Below are 16,304 nucleotides of genomic sequence, written 5' to 3' on the forward strand. Positions count from 1 at the left end.
ACAGCTCGAAGCTGAGTGGGGAAGTTGTTCTCTCGCAGGGGAGATTCTGGTCTGATTTATTTACTGACTTCTTGAGAAGCTATCTCTTACACCTGATTCTACTTCCTCTGTTAAGCTTGAGTTTATTTCTTTTTCTTTTAAGATTTATTTTTTAGAGAGGGAAGGGAGGGAGAAAGAGAGAGAGAAACATCAATGTGCGGTTGCTGGGGGTCATGGCCTGCAACCCAGGCATGTACCCTGACTGGGAATTGAACCTGCGACACTTTGGTTCGCAGCCTGTGCTCAATCCACTGAGCTATGCCAGCCAGGGCAGCTTGAGTTTATTTCTAATTGGTTTGAGAGAGAGAGAAACGACAATTCTTTGTTGTACTTATTTATACATTTATTGGTTGCTTTTTGTATGTGCCCTGACCACGGATCCAACCTTGGCATATAGGGACTATGCTCTAACCCCGAATTTATTTATTTTTTAAAAAAATATTTAGCCCTGGCTGGCTTAGCTCAGTGGATTGAGTACGGGCTGTGAACCAAACCGTCGCAGGGCACATGCCTGGGTTGCAGGCCATGGTCCCCAGCAACCACACATTGATGTTTCTCTCTCTCTCCCCTCTCTAATAATAAATAAATAAAATCTAAAAATAAAATGGGAGACTATCAGAGATAAAATAGATATATATTTCATTTATTTTTAAAGAAAGGGCAAGGGAGGGAGAAAAATATCGAACTTGCAACCCCCCAACTGGGGACTTGGCCACAACCAGGCATGTGCCCTGACCAAGAATCAAGCCAGCAACCTTTCAGTTTGCAGGCTAGTGCTCAATCCACTGAGCCACATCTGCCAGGGCTGATTTTATTTTTAATGCCTCCACTTTGAGCTCTGGCCAGGCAGAAGCACCTGGATGCCCCGAGTCGTCCCCTAAGCGTGGCCTATGGGAAGGCAGTGGTTTCTGCTGTGGCAGCAGTGGGGAGAAGGCACTCTGAGCTGACTCCGTCCAACCCAGGAATGCCGTGGTCCGAGAACAGCCTCCCAGGCAGGGGAGAAGCCCAACAAACACCCGCTTTGTTCCTGCTACCAAGTTTCCCAGTTTAGATTCTGTTGGGGATGCGAAAGGGAGGTTGCTGCCCAACTGGTTTAACCTTTCCTTCGCCTAGCAGTGAGCCTCTGGGCCCCAGGAAGGATGAAAAGGACATGGAGACAACGGGAGGCTCCAAATGGAGTCTCTCTCCACCAACTCACATCCCTCCTTCACGGGCTGTGGCTGGGACACCCCCGGACTGGCCAGGTGAGAGTGCAAGGAGGACGCATTCGCTCTTGTGTTTCTAGTGGGGACCTGGAACTTGCTCGGGAGAGGGGGAGAAAGCAGTGGGTCAGCAGTTTAGGGTTGAGAAGTGCAGGGAAGGAAAAGGGAGCTGTTTGATACGTGTCCTCTTGCTCTCCAGGGCTATGAAGTATTAATCTTGGGAGGAGGGAGCACACTTTCCCTTCCGTGTGGCCTGCGCTGAAACAGTGAGCTCACCTGTAGGAGGAGGTGTTCTGCTTTTAGAGGACAAGATAAGCTTCATAACCGGAAGGTGATGGAGTTTTCTTCCTCAGTCCAACCCAGAGGTCCTCCTTTCCCAAAAACAGGGGCAGTCCTTCCCTCCCCTTGCAGAACTCAGCATTTTGTGTCTGGGCCCTTGTTAGAATGGAGGAGACTGGAGAGGGGGTGGGGGCAGGCCAGGCAGGTAACAAGAGAAGCATTGTGAAGGCAGCTAGTGTCGCAGGCACCTTGCAAAGCAGCCAGAACCAGATACTTCCTCTCTGAAGAGGTCCGCTTCCAGTGGTCGGGATGGAATTTGAGCTTCCCCGAAGCGGTGGGCTTGGGGAATGCTAAGAGCCTCTAAAATCTGTGGACAGACTTAGCTGGAAGAGTTGGCTTTATGATTGAATTCTTGTAACTTCTTGAGGTAATGGGACAGGAGGAGGAGTGGCAGACAGCAGTCCCTTGCTCTCACAGAAACCGCCCTAGGAAGGAGGGAACTCTGTCTCCAGATTGCCTGCAGATCTGCCAGGGAGAAGGAAAGGAAGCCCCGGCCTTATGTCCTTCCGGGAGGTTGGATACCCAAACGGAGGGGCTCCTCCCTAAAAGGCAATACAGACAGTAACCCAGCTGCCAACACATTCCAAATCCCACCTGCACAACCAGCCGTCCATTTCTCCCACGTCGTCCACACTTTCAGCTGGCACCTGCTCACCCACAAACCCAGCCCTGGTCCCAGGAGGAACCGGTGCTCAGGTTTTCACCTCCTTCACATACTGGCCTTGGGACCCTACCTGAAGAGTCAGTGGAAAACAGGTGTAAGAATTTCCAAGGAACTGGAGTAATGCAGCAGCTCAGGGTGGTGGAAGCAGCACCGACCACAGACAGCAGCCAAGCTGGGTGTCCCCAACCCCATCCACCACTCAGTGGCCTCAGGTAAATCAGCTCCTCCCAGACGCTGTGTCTGAGCAGTCAAGAGGTGGTTTACTGAGAGGATTTCTGAGGAACCCCCACACCAGTCAAATGAGGCAGGTGTTTTCCCTGTTCTTGGGAAGTGAGAAGCTCCCTCTGTCACCCATCATGTGACTTGGGGCCCAGCTAGGCAGAGAAGGTGCACAGTTTCCACATCTGGCAGCAACTGCCCTCCTTTCATCCAGAGTAAGAGTTTTAGAGCGAACCCTCTTACTTAACGGGTCAGGAAGGCACAGACAGAGTGAATTGGCTCATCCAAGGTCACACAGCAAGTGGTAGCTAGCTTATTTACTGAATAACTGGTACAGGCTTGGCATGTGCGTGTCACTATGTGCAGCTATCTCACTTAACACCCCCTTTTGACAGACGAGGACACCAGGCGAACAGGTCACTTCTCCAAGGCCCCATAACTAGGGAGCTGGCAGAGCCACCCAAGGCTTTCCCGCTCCAGGAGGGCTGTCAGGAGGAGGACTCCTCCTTACCTCAGGAAGTGCAATGTCTGCCCAGCTGTCCTCTGCCCCAGGGAAGAAGCCAGAGTGAGTCAGTCCCCACAGGCTGTTATCAGGGAATGGGTGGAGAATGGGTCAGATAGCCGGTGCCTGGTATCCACCACAGGGTGGAAGGGAGAAGGGAGTGGGAGCTGTGTGTATGCTGAGCTGCCTGGTCACTGTGGACTTGTGGGCAGAAGGGGGGGGCCTCCTCAGATGTAGCTGCCCCTGTTCAAGCTCCTCCCTGTATGCATTTCATCACAGAAAATACAATCTTTCTTCCTCTACCCGCTGCTATAACCTGCCTCTTAAAGGGACCGACAAGCAGTTTTGGAGCCAAATTTGAAAGAAGGCAAAGGGCCTCCCTGACCCCAACAGGACCTTGCGATTAAGTTTCCAGCGGGGGGTCTTTCTCTGAGATGTCCCGTTTCCCCACTCAGCTTCACCCTGTTCTCACTGGAGGGAGGGGAAGGTTCCCTAGGGTATCAGGTTCCCACATACTGTCCCCTCAGTGTGACCCCAGCTTGGCTCCCTCTACCTGTTTCCACATGAGCCTGAAATCCAACACGCCCTTTGTCCAGGGAATGCTGGGCACGGGGAGCCCAGGAAGCCTCCAGAGCAGCGATGGCACCCAAGGGGTTAAAGGCCAGCGCACAGCACGCCCTGTAGAAGGTGTTTGAAGTGGAGCGGGGAGGGAGGTGCTGGAGGGGTTTAAGTGGCAGCTGGTCTGGACTGGAATGAGTCCCCCCTGTCTCCTATGCAAACTTCTGGATCATGAGCCCTTCCCTTAAAAGGACCAAGAGAGAGGCACCCCCATCAAGGTGCTGGACTGGATTCTTAGAGGCTCTACCTGAAGCAGGACTTTTTCCTATATCGAAGTCACCAACTGAGGGCAGGGACAAGTCCCCCATCTTTGGGACATCTCCCAGGTCTGGTGAGTTTCCCCCTTCCCTTTTCTTGGGTCCTTACCCTATAAATCCCTATAAATGGGCATTCCCCCAGGAGCAGAGATCTTCAAGTACCCCCTACCCCCCAGGAAGGAGCAGAGCAGTTTGTAGCTTCTCTACCAGCCCCCTGCATTCAGCTTCCATTTTTAATTAGGGGGCAGTGTGTGTGTGTGTGTGTGTGTGTGTGTGTGCACATGCATGGGCAAATTGGGAATCACAGTTATGGCCAACAATACTTAACTATTTGTGTGACAAGTGATGCTACACCCTTCATATACATTCTTAATCTCCCCAACCCTATGCGTTTGACATACCATAATCATTATACTAAAGATGAGGTTTAGAGGAGTTAAATAGCTAACCTTGTCAACTGAGGTAAGTTGCAGGACTGGTGTTCGGACTCAAGTTCCTCTGACACGGAAGTTTATTATGTTGTCTTCTGGTCTCGTTTCTTACTAAGGAGGTATGGACAGGAAGGATGGCTCTGGGATTTTTAAACCTCGATATCCTGATTCATTCAGGGTCTTCTTCCTCCAGTACCTAACATTGTCCCTTTATTCTGCAGGTTAGTTGTGAGATTTAAAAGGCCACCAACTCATACCTGGAGCCAGAAACTTCCTGATCCTAATGATCCCATCCATCAGATTAAAGATTCCTTGCTCTGCCCACTGCATTTAGTTGTCCCCTGGGATCTGATGGGTTAATTCCCCGAGACACAGTGGCCAAAGTCTTCTCAGGTGTGTCCCTCTGAACCTCAGACCCTTTCTTGCCCCACCTTTCTGGCACAGTCCCCATGACACATGCCAGGAAACTGGCAGGAGGATGTAAAAGAGAACTGATTGGTCCCTCTCTTCTGTAGGCCCCACACGTCATGGGCTACCCTGGGTCCCAATAAGCATGAAGGTCCAGCAGAAAGAAAGAAGGTGATTTTGCAAACCTAAGTTTGGTTTGCAAATCAATTTTAAAAAAAGTGGTCACACTTGGAAACCCAAAACAGCAAAATTCTTGGGTAATTTGTGAGCCTAACGTTTACCAAAGATGTGGGGCTACTTGGGGTGGTTGTTTGAGATGCCTGGCTGCTGGCTGAGAAGAAGATGTGCTTAGGTCAGGGCTGGGGACGCCTGGCTCTCCAGCTTCGAACTTCGGGATTGAGTCATAACAATAAAATCGATAACCCTGCCCCATGGGCCCCGGAAGCAGGTGGGCGCCTCTCAGAAGTCAGCCGGGAAGCGGATGTGGCAGACGGCTTTTGCCTGGACTTAGCCCAGTCCCACTAAGAGACAGCACACATGTCCCCCTGTGGTGTTTGCGCATGGACCCTTCTGGGTGCTCTTCTCCGTGTCTGACACCTGAATGAATGACTCCTTTCTCTATATATACACTTTGCCTTTCCTTTTATTTTTTTTAGCAGTTGACAGGAGAGTCAGAGAAGAAAAGTGAGTTCCAGGACACCCGTGTTCAACACATGTCAAACTCTCATGTGTCTCACACTGAGCAATAGAGCAATGATGTGGCCAAATCATTGGGTGAGGAGGGAGATACGAGAGGCTTGTGTGCTATGACGTGCCATAGAATGGGATGTCCAGGGTCCAGGGCAGGAAGGAGCTGTGGTTCCCGGGGCCTCCTTTACCTGAGGATAAGAGAAGCCCTGATTTGGCCCCCTTTGCAGAGGCTCTTGGATTAATGGTTTACTTGCTACGGAAGAAAAAGCAGGTAGGTTAAATTTTGAACCATCAAAGGGTTTTCTATGACCCTGTCCTCCCCAGGCCTAGGAGATCAGGGGGAGAGCCAGCAGGCCTCTTCCCTCTATTCTGTATTATCTGCTTTTTTGGGTCTTCCACCTTTTTGCCCTCCTTCAGGAGATTCAGGGCCCCAGAGCTAGACCCAGGAGGCACCCCCCCACGCTATGGAAGGGCTGTGTGGTTGCCAGCAGCAGCTACTGTCCCGTGTTTGCTGGCAGTGAACATGGGCAGAGAAGCCCACCTGCGCCCACGGCCGCATTCAGATTTGTAAGGGAGCAGAGGGAGTAGAGAGAACAACTTTAACTTCTTTGGAGGCCCCATCTAATTTCTTCAGAAGTTTCTTCTTTTCTTTGGCTGGGGTAGGGGTGGGGTGGGAATGGGGGTTGACGAATAACAATATTGCCAAGTTTCTTTCAAAACTAGCTACTTGTACTCTTTGCTGGCTTCTCTTCTGGTTTCAGAAAAAAAACCCAGGCCTGGCTGGTGTGACTCAGTGGATTGAGCTCAGGCTGTGAACTAAAGGGTCACTGGTTCGATTCCCAATCAGGGCACATGCATGGGTTGCCGGCCAGGTCCCCAGTGGGGGCCACATGAGAGGCAACCACAATCGATGTTTTTCTCCCTCTGTTCCCTTCTCTCTAAAAAGAAATTTTTAAAAATCCTAAAAAAGAAAAGAAAGAAAAGAATTCAGGCCCCATAGTGTGACAAATTTGCTTTGAACACTCAGCTCCCCTCCTGCAGCCTTGGGGCCTCAGCAGGTGACTTTACCTTTCTGTGCTGCCTGTTGCTTCAAATGAAAAGTAGGGATAATGGTGTGTTTCAGGAAATGGTGAGGATCCCACAAGGTGATGTGGGCACTCATGGGTTAACTTTCTTCCCCATAGGCTGCGGAGGCTATTTAGGAAACAGGTACATTGGGGTCTTCAATGCCCCTCCTCCCCCAGCTAGTGGCAGAATGACTGGTTGGGGTGCAGCCCAGCCTTGATGTCTGTCTTTGATCTCTTCTTCCTGCCCCCTGAGAGTTAGAGAGCCAGTTGCTCTAAATCAGGAGTCTGCAAACTTCTTCTGTAAAGACCGGGGTAATAAATATTTTAGGCTTGGTGGGTCCCATGGTCTCTGCTACAACTAGCGGTTTTGCTGTAGTGGTGCAAAGACAGCCCCAGATTAGGGTGAGTGAATGAGCATCGCTGTGTTCCAGAAAGACTTTATGAACGCTGACATTTGAATTCCATATCATTTTCATGTGTCACAAAGTAGTATTCTTCTTTTGATTTTTTCCAACCATTTCAAAAAGATAGCAGGACAGTGTGGCCCGTGGGCTGCAGTCTGTCCACCCTGCTTTGAAGCGCTAGGGCCACTCTGTACCCCCTTCTGTGTGAAGTGGACAGCGTCATCAGGGTTTGTCAGGGGCCCAAAGGACAGAAAAGCTGTTTCTTCTTCTTGTTCGTTTTTAAAAAGATTTCATTTATTTATTTTAGAGGGAAAGGGAGAGAGAAAGAGAGGGAGGAAAACATCAATGTGTGGTTGCTTCTCACACGCCCCCAACCAGGGACATGGCCTGGCCCACAACACAGGCATGTGCTCCAACTGGGAATAGAACCAGCAACCCTTTGGTTCGCAGACCAGTGCTCAATCCACTGAGCCACACCAGCCAGGACAGAAAAGCTGTTTCTTATTGCTCCTTCTTGCTTTGGTTGTGTGCATTCTATTTCTATCAGGAGTTATTTATGATAATTAGTTCCCAACACAGTTGTGACTTGTGGGCCTATGGGTTATTTATTCTTTCTCTTTTATAAGAGAGGATGGTGGGGAAACCATCATATAATACGCATTCCACTTCTGGTTTGGTCCTTCCTTTCTCCAGCTCTCTGTTTCTCTATGGCCCTGATAAAACAAAGCAAAACAAAACAAAACAAAACAAAAAACAATAATAGGGACAACTTCCGGCCAAGATGGAGGCATAGGTGGACGCACCATACCTCCACGCACAACCAAGAGTGGAACAACAACAATTTAGAGGCAGAATAATGCCCAGAACTGATAGAAAATTTATCTGAATGGAAGTCGGACAGCCAAGAAGTTGAAATAGACCCATTCATCCAGACTGGTAGGAGGGGCGGAGACAAGCAGCTGGGCGCGGGTAGCAGCGTGGACAGCAGGGAGAGTTGGGCGCCTAAGGCAACTGGGAGCGCGTAAGGCATCTGGGGCACGCAAGATCGCAGTGGATGGACCCTGAGTTTGCAAGTGGCAGCTGGCAGACCCAGTGAGGCGGCGATTGTGGACCAGGGCAGAGCGCACAACCCAGAATCCCAGGGAAGGGACTGAGGTCCTATGGAGAACAGAGCTACTGCCATTGTTCCCTCTCGACCCCGCCCCCACATACAACCTCACAATCTAGTAACTGGGGTGCCCAGCCCTGGTGAACACCTAAGGCTCTGCCCCTCACCATAGCAGGAGCAACTAGGCCAAAAAAAGAGAGAGAGAGATGGCTCAAACAGAAGAACAAATCAGTGCCCCAGAACTCATCCTTTTGAACAACCAAGAGATAGCTAACCTATCAGATGCACAGTTCAAAACACTGGTGATCAGGAAGCTCACAGAATTGGTTGATTTTGGTCGCAAATTAGATGAACGAATGCAGGTTACCATAAAAGAAATGAAGGAAAATGCATAGGGAACCAATAGTGATGGGAAGGAAACTGGGACTCAAAACAATAGAGTGGACCAGAAGGAAGAAAGAAACAACCAACCAGGAAAGAATAGAGAAATAAGAATTCAAAAAAACGAGGAGAAGCTTAGGAACCTCCAGGACATCTTTAAACATTCCAACATCCGAATTATAGGGGTACCAGAGGGGAAGAGGCAGAGCAACAGATTGAAAATGTATTTGAACAAATAATAAAGGAGAACTTCTCCATTCTGGCAAAGGAAATAGACTTCCAGGAAGTCCAGGAAGCTCAGAGAGTCCCAAAGAAGTTGGACCCAAGAAGAAACACACCAAGGCACATCATCATTACATTAACCAAGGTAAAAATGAAGGAGAGAATTCTAGAAGCAGCAAGAGATAAGGGGACAGTCACCTACAAAGGAGTTCCCATCAGACTGTCAGCTGATTTCTCAAAAGAGACCTTGCAGGCAAGAAGGGGCTGGAAAGAAGTATTCCAAGTCATGAAAGACAAGGACCTATATCCCAGATTACTCTATCCAGCAAAGCTTTCATTCAGAATGGAAGGACAGATAAAGTGCTTCTCAGATAAGGTCAAGTTAAAGGAGTTCATCATCACCAAGCCCTTATTTTATGAAATGTTAAAGGGACTTATCTAAGAAAAGAAGATGAAAAAAACATGTATAGTGAAAGGACAGCAAACTCACAATTATTAACAACCACACCTAAAGCAAAACCAAAAGAAACTAAGCAAACAACTAGAACAGGAACAGAACCACAGAAATGGAGATCACATGGAGGGTTAGCAACAGGGAAGTGGGAGGAGGAGAGAGGGGAAAAAGGTACAGAAAATAAGTAGCATAGATTGTTGGTAGAAAATAGACAGGGGGAGGGTAAGAATAGTATGGGAAATGTAGAAGCCAAAGAACTTATATATATGACACATGGACATGAAATAAAGGGGAGAAGTGGGTGGGAGAGGGTGTACAGGGTGGAGGGTAGTGAAGGGGGGAAATGGGACAACTATAATAGCATAATCAGCCCTGGCTGGCATAGCTCAGTGGATTGAGCTCGGGCTGGGAACCAGGCATCGCAGGTTTGATTCCCAGTCAGGGCACATGCCTAGGTTGCAGGCCATGACCCCCAGCAACCACATATTGATGTTTCTCTCTCTCTCTCTCTCTTTCTCTCTCCCTTCCTTCTCTAAAAATAGATAAATAAATAAATAAATAAATAAATAAATAAATATTCATTAAAAAATAGCATAATCAATAAAATATATTTTTAAAAAAGGACATAAAAAACAATAATAGTACCATTTATTAAGTACCTAATATGGTGCAAGAACAATCTTAGTATAACATACATTGGCATTTAAGTCTGTCAGCATCCTTATAACCTTGGTATTATCATTGCCATTTAAAACAAAATACTTATCTGTAGAGAGAGAGGAAGGGAAGGAGAACTAGAGGGTGAGAAACATTGATGCGAATGAGCAACATCGATCATTACTCTCAAACACACCCTGACTGGGACACTACCCATAACTAAGACACGTGCCCTGAATGGGAATTGAACCATCCACCTTTCGCTTACAGGACGACACCCAGCCGGCTGAGCTGCGCTGGTGAGGACTCATCCCTTTTTACAGGACATCAGTGTCAAAAACATTAAGCAAGTTCCCAAGCCATGTGGCTTTTGAAGGTGGCAGAACTAGTGAATCTGATGGGTTTCAAATCCACTATAAAAGAAAATAAAAATAAAATAAAAAATATACATATGGTCTCAGAGTTTTGAATAATGGATGTCTCTCTCTATTAAAATGTTGTTTGCTCCCACCTCACCACCTGCAATCAGCTGGTGGAGGTTACACACTCAGAGGTGGGCAGAGACATAGAGGGTCTCTGCTGGTGGAGAAACCATCTAATCCAGGAGCAGGAAGTAAAATGACTTTTTTTTAAAAAAAATTGATTTCAGAGAGAGAGGAAGGGAGGAAGAAACATCGACTTGTTGTCCCACTTGTTTATGCATTCATTGGCTGATTCTTGTATGCGCCCTGACCAGGGATCAGACCCGCAAACGTGATGCAGCAGGACAATGCTCTGAGCAACTGAGCTAGTTGGCCAGGGCTTCAGATGGCTTCTGAGAGCCCTTCTTGCTTTCCTCCCCTGCCCCATTTCAGGCCTTTGATCCCCAACCTATGGTATTTCAGCACCTTCTGTCTCTCTGCTTAGCAGAAGCAATGACGTGATGTGATGTGATGCGATGTGATGTGATGAGATGACATTTGGGAGCTAAACAAAGCCAGCGCGTGAGACCCAGCCCTCCCTGGCTGCTCCCTTGTACAATTTCCTGAGCTCAAGAGGACAGGGGAAGGCGGAAGGGGAGCTGGAGGGTCAACACCAGAAGAGGAGGGAAGCCCTGGTTGGGTAGCCATGTGGTCAGAGTGTCAGCCCAATATGCCAAGGCTGCAGGTTCAGTTTCTGGTCAGGGCGCATACAAGAATCAACCATTAAATGAATAAGTAGAACTACAAATCGATATTTCTCCCTTTCTGCCTTCCCCTCTCTCTTTAAAATCAATTTTTAAAACCTTTTTTTTTAAAGAAGAAGCCCTGGTCGGGGTAGCTCTCTGGTTGGAGCATCTTCTTGTAGGCTGAAAGGTCATGGGTTCCATTTCTGGTCAGGGGACACACCTGCGTTGCAGGTGTGGTCCTGGGGCATACGAGTGGCCACTGATCAATGTTTCTGCTTCACATCAGTGTTTCTCTCCCTCCCTTCTCCCCTCTCTAAAATCAACAAGCATGTTCTTGGGTGAGGAAAAACAAAGGAGATAAATAAATAAATAAGAAGAGGAGGAAAGCAACCACAGACAGCTGTGGGGGCCCCAGCTTGAATTCCAGGAAATGGAGGAGGGGATATCTCTGGGAGGGGGCTGAGAAAACCTTATCTCTTTGCAGGATAGAATAAAATTATTGACATTATAGCATGGAGGGGTCGAACTTAGGAAACAGGAAAAACTTTCTGAGAAATGGAATGAAGATATGAAAGAGAAGGAGCTGAACGGATTCCATTTTTCCAGAAGGCAGAGACCATGAATGAAATGGCAAAGATGCTTGGGAAAGGGGCATCTTTTAGAAGAGGCCAGAATCCAGTTGTTCTGAGGTGGAAGGAGAAGGGTGAGATCTCAGAACATAAAGATCTCAGGATTGGATCTGTCCACCAACCAGGCCGGGGTGGCAGGGTGCCATCCCTAGCAGGTGGCATTTCCAGGGATGGAGGGAAAGGAAAAGGCTTCAGGTCACTGCATGTCATTAATCTTGCCGAATCCAGCCTTGTGGGCAGAACTGGGGCAAGGAGAACAGATAGAGACTGGGTACAGTAGGTATAGCTCAAGCAGTGTTTCTTCTTTTGTAAGGCCACCAAATGCCAGAGCCCCCTCAGTGCCTCTCAGTATCTGACCTGTTCCCAGTCCCCATGCTTCAATTCCCAGTGAGCACCGCCAGTTGCTGCTCTTCCCTCCACTCCTGCTTCTCACAATACTTTTGGTGGACCCCCTCACTCTCCCCAAATCTTAGCTTTGGAAACCACTGGTTGGCAGGGGCTGGCACTAGGGCTCTGTCCTGCTCCCTGCAGAGCCGCACATCTTGTTTGCAGCCGGCAGGAGGCCCGAGTCTGCAGGCCAGGAGAGGGTCCCTCCTGTTGGCTGCTGAGGGGTGCCCTCTTCATCACTCCCAGACATCGTGATCATGGATGGACACAGGGGTTTCCTAGGCCCGTCTGTTTTTATCCTCAAATCTACCCATCGGAGTGACAGAATGCCACTGCAGAGGCCTGAGCACTTGTCTCCTCCCCTCTGTGGGAGACAGGCAGAGCGCCTTCTCAGCAGTCCTGGTGGGCATGGGGGCAGTGCACAGATTGAAGTGAGAGGCAAAAGGAGATTGAAGGACAATTTTTCAACAAGCTGGAGGCTCCTGGGTGGGTGGGGTAACCAGATAACAAGAGGAGGCTTGACACCCTCATGGAAAGCCTGGGAGGAGGCAGTTTCTGCCTCACTGCTTCCTGGTCCTCCTGGGCACACCCAACAACTCAGTGGGGGGGAGGGGGAGGCGGGGGTGGTGGGGCTGTCCTGGGAGAAGGGGAGCCTGGGAAACATATTCTAGCAGAAGGCCCAGAGTGACTGGACTGGAAGTGTGGTGTTCAGAGGTTGCAGTAAATGTAATCCTTCACCACCTTTGCACTCTGGCATTTGGTACTTCTTCCTGGAATGGGCTTATCGTTTGCAACTTTAGGAGCACCTGAGGGCTCTTACCTTTGACACACTGAGGTGAGCCCTGGTGGCGGCAGAAGTGCTGGGCAGTGAGAACAATGCCCACCTGGGAGACAGAAAGAACTGCCACATGTTTGGTTTTGGAGCCCTTCTCTCTGCTCCTTGGGAGGGGTCACAACACTGCTCTTACTCCCCATAGAAGAAATCAGTTTCAGAAGAAATCATAATACTTCCTTACTCATGAGCCTCGTCTCCCTACTGTTTTATCTGCCTAGACTCCTCTCTCTCCAACTTGGTCAATCCTAACCACTCCTCGCCTCCAGGCTCATCTCAAAGACGGTCACCTTCCTTCTGGTTCCCTTCCTCGAGTCCTCCAGCTGGAGGACATTCATTCCTTTGATAGCACAAAGCCTTTCGTTGAAACTTCTCGTGCCATTTGACACCCTCCGGCCCAGTCGTCATTTGTGATTTGTGTTTTTGTCTGTGTCCACATGTGCACATATGCATGAGTGTCACTCACTAGATTGTACATTCCTTGAGAGCAAGAATATTTCATTCTCTTTGCTCAGCTTGGTTTTCTGCCACACAGGTGCTCACCAAAGATACAGGAATGAGTGATTTAGGGTGTCGTTACGAACGGGAAAGAGCACTAGGCCGGGAGTCAGAAAACCCCAGTGCTGGGCTTGGCCGTGCAAGTCCCCGGTGTGATCCTGAGCCGTCTCCAAGTCTGCGCCTTGGTAACGGGAGGGGTGACTCGTGCTGTAGGCCTGGCTGACTGTGACATCTTTCTAGTTCCAAGGCTCCAGAGTTCTAGAACCCTGCTCACCCTTCTCTGTCTTCTTGACTCAGACTGGCCTTCGTGTGCCCCCCATGAACAGCGACACCCCAGAGGTGTCCATCACAGGTGGAGACCTGGTGCCCCAAGACCACACTCGCTGCTGCCTGCCTGTGGTCGAATCCAGAGAGCAGCTGGAGGAAGAGGAAGAAGAGGAGGGGGAAAAAAAGGAGAGAGATGGCTTCCACGCTGTGCCCCTCCGAAGATCAGGAGCCTTCCATCTCCGTAGCCATAGCTACGACCCCTTCAAAAGACATAGTTGGGGGCCAGACAGGGTGCACCAGGATCCACTGAGCAGGTAAATCCGAGGGGCCTCCTACCCCTACTTCCCTTAAATCCTAGATCTGGTTGGAAAGTAACGACGGGGCTTAAAGAGACCAGGGTCCCTAGTTCCTTCCCTGGAAGCTTAGTACCCACACCTACGGTGAGCCCTTGGGGAAGCTGGACCCTGTCTTTCAAAATGTGGCTTTCCCTCATATTTCTAGCTCTTTCTTTCTACCTGGTCTCAAGGGCAGTGGGGGGGTATGGAGATGGGGTGAGTGTCAGGACACCTGGATCTTGTTGCCTCCACCTCCTCCTTTGGGTTCCTAAGAACATACAGTGGTTCAGTGCTGGAAGGGATTCAGGGGTCACATGGCCCAATCTACTCATTTTACAGATGAGGAAACTGAGGCCCAGAGAACTGGGAGTTTCTTGGAAAAAGTGGTCCCAGGATCGGGGCATTGAACTCGCCCCTTTCCCAAACTGCTGCCTACTTGCTAGCTCCAGGCTGAGGCAGAGGGCAGAGGGCAGAGGGCAGTGGTGGCGATGTGTGTTTCAGGAGCAAACTGCAAGCCCTGAGATGCACCTGGGGTTCTCCCTTACTGCAGAGCCAAGAGGACCTGCACACCTTTCTGTCCTTGTCCAAGATGTCTTGGACATGTCAGTGCCCCCCTCAGTGGGGGAAGTGTGGTCTTGCTCAGAGGGCTGCGTATGCTTAGCAGATGGGAAGAGAGGACCCTTCTCTTCCCCTCTCCTGGAAAATCCCTGACCACTTCCCCAAAGACAGAGGAAGTCAGAAAGAGAAGGCCCAGGGGTCAGCATAAAGAGTTCGGTGTGGGTGGTTATTGTGAGGGCCTGCTAGCGATGCAAAGACCCTGTCTCTCTGCGTTGGCAACAGTCTTGCACAAGTTTCCTTAGCTCTGGTGAGTGGACTGATCTCTTCTGGCTCTTGGGCAGGGCTGGCTGAGTGGGTGAGGGGAGAGGACCCTGTGGCTTGCCCATGAACTGACTTGGACCGAAACTGTAGTGAAAAGCCTTGGCTCATGGCACCTTGTAAGAACAGCCTGTTGAAGACAGATGCTCTGGGTACCCCTTATGTGGTACCAACTGTACCACAGGTCTTCCAGGTGTCACTTTTCACTATCAGGCATTAATTATGCTCCCTGAGTAGAGAGAGAAGGGATCCCTGGATACATCATTTCGATGAATAGGGGCAAAAGCTGGCTTTAGAAAGCAGGCAAGGAATGAGAATCCAGCTTGCTCTTTGCCTACCTGGAACATGAGCTTTCTTCTGGGGGGCAGTACTGTCTTTTGACCACCAGAGGCCACCCTTACCTGCAGCCAGCTCTCAAGCACAGCTCCAAAGGAGGCCACTTTGGGTCTGGGCTGCACCAGTGCCAACAGGAAGGGCTGGGCTGGGGGCAAGCAACAGGGCTGGGCTGAGGCGGTGTTCCTCTGTGGTGCCCGTCACTGGCCACTGGATACAGAGGGAAGTGGTGGCAATGTGTGTTTCAGGAGCAAACTGCAGGCACTGGGATGCGCAGGCCCCCAGGAGGCTCCCTCACTGCAGAGCCAAGAGGACCTGGACCCATTTCTGGAACTGCAGCACGAAGGTGGCCAATCTTCCGCCGTGGTATGGACAGACAAATCCCCAGGAAGCCCCCCACCTCCTCCCCTTACCTGTCCAGCCCTCACTCTATGCCTTTTCTGTTCTGCCAGCTGCTGGGTCTCTGTACCCAGGCATCACTCCGACTGCAGGTCAGCTGACCCCGTCTGAATCTGTTGTCTGTGCCCCCTGGGTCTGCGTTCTCAGGCCCCCACGCTGGGTCTCCTGTCTCTGCCTCTTTTCCCTCAGACTCCCTGTTCCTTCCTTGCTGGGTCTGTGTCTCTATGTAGATGTGGGGATCTCTGTTCATCTCTCATTAAAAGGCCCCTGTTCCCCTAGTTGTTACAACCACTTCTCAGATTTGAAGCTGAACTTATAGTTTGTGGGATGAAACTAGGCATCTGGTACCCCGAAAGACAATAGTTCTCTAGCAAGATAATCAGAGGATTATTGAATGAGAAATAGAGATTGGCCAGCCTTCTGGTTTAAGGGTACACAACTGAGGGGTTTCAAAACAAGAGCCTTGGGCCACTGAGGGTACACAAGAGCTTTAGAGATACCCCTCGGTTGGCCAGCTCAGGGTTCCTGAGTACACAAAAATGTCTCGAGCTTGGTGACTAAAAGGCTTCCTCTCTTCAAGCTCTTCTTTTAGCTGTCTGGGGGAACCAGCCCCAGCCTCATTGTTTGGGTGACTGTGGTTTGGGAAGGAGGCTGAGAGAAGGGGACTGTTACATGTCGCATGTCGCAGCCCCCAGCAGAGCAGCAGGACCCGTCCTGCCCATCACCCACGTGTCTCCACGGGCGTCTCCGCGTGCCTTCCTCACCTCCCTTTCAGTGGGACACGGTAGAAAGAACAAGATTTCAGGATCAAACTGACTCCTAATTCTTCATTTACCAGCTAAACAATTTATTTTATCTTTCTGAAAGTCAGGATAATTAAAACAACCTTTTAAAGTGATTATTACATGAAAAACAATTGTCAAAGTACAGAGGCATAAG

General features: G+C 49.7%; 1 protein-coding gene across 2 annotated transcripts in view; it reads left to right on the forward strand.

Moving 5' to 3' along the window:
- The first annotated feature begins 3,673 nt into the window (after nt 1-3,673).
- The window catches only part of ARHGEF2 (Rho/Rac guanine nucleotide exchange factor 2), a 57,719-nt gene continuing 45,088 nt past the window's right edge, over nt 3,674-16,304 (forward strand). Inside the window, exons 1-3 of one of the 2 annotated variants that reach the window (XM_045816548.1) lie at nt 3,674-3,914; nt 13,453-13,736; nt 15,215-15,332. In XM_045816548.1, coding sequence (XP_045672504.1) covers nt 13,474-13,736; nt 15,215-15,332 — 381 coding nt within the window. In that variant the 5' untranslated portion in view covers nt 3,674-3,914; nt 13,453-13,473. Of the gene's footprint in view, nt 3,915-13,452; nt 13,737-15,214; nt 15,333-16,304 lie in introns of those variants that run through there. The other variant, XM_045816547.1, reaches the window with a different exon arrangement.

The sequence above is a fragment of the Phyllostomus hastatus genome, unplaced genomic scaffold (assembly GCF_019186645.2).
Source record: "Phyllostomus hastatus isolate PE091 unplaced genomic scaffold, TTU_PhHast_1.1 phas_scaffold_216, whole genome shotgun sequence".
NCBI classification, from domain to species: Eukaryota; Metazoa; Chordata; class Mammalia; order Chiroptera; family Phyllostomidae; genus Phyllostomus; species Phyllostomus hastatus.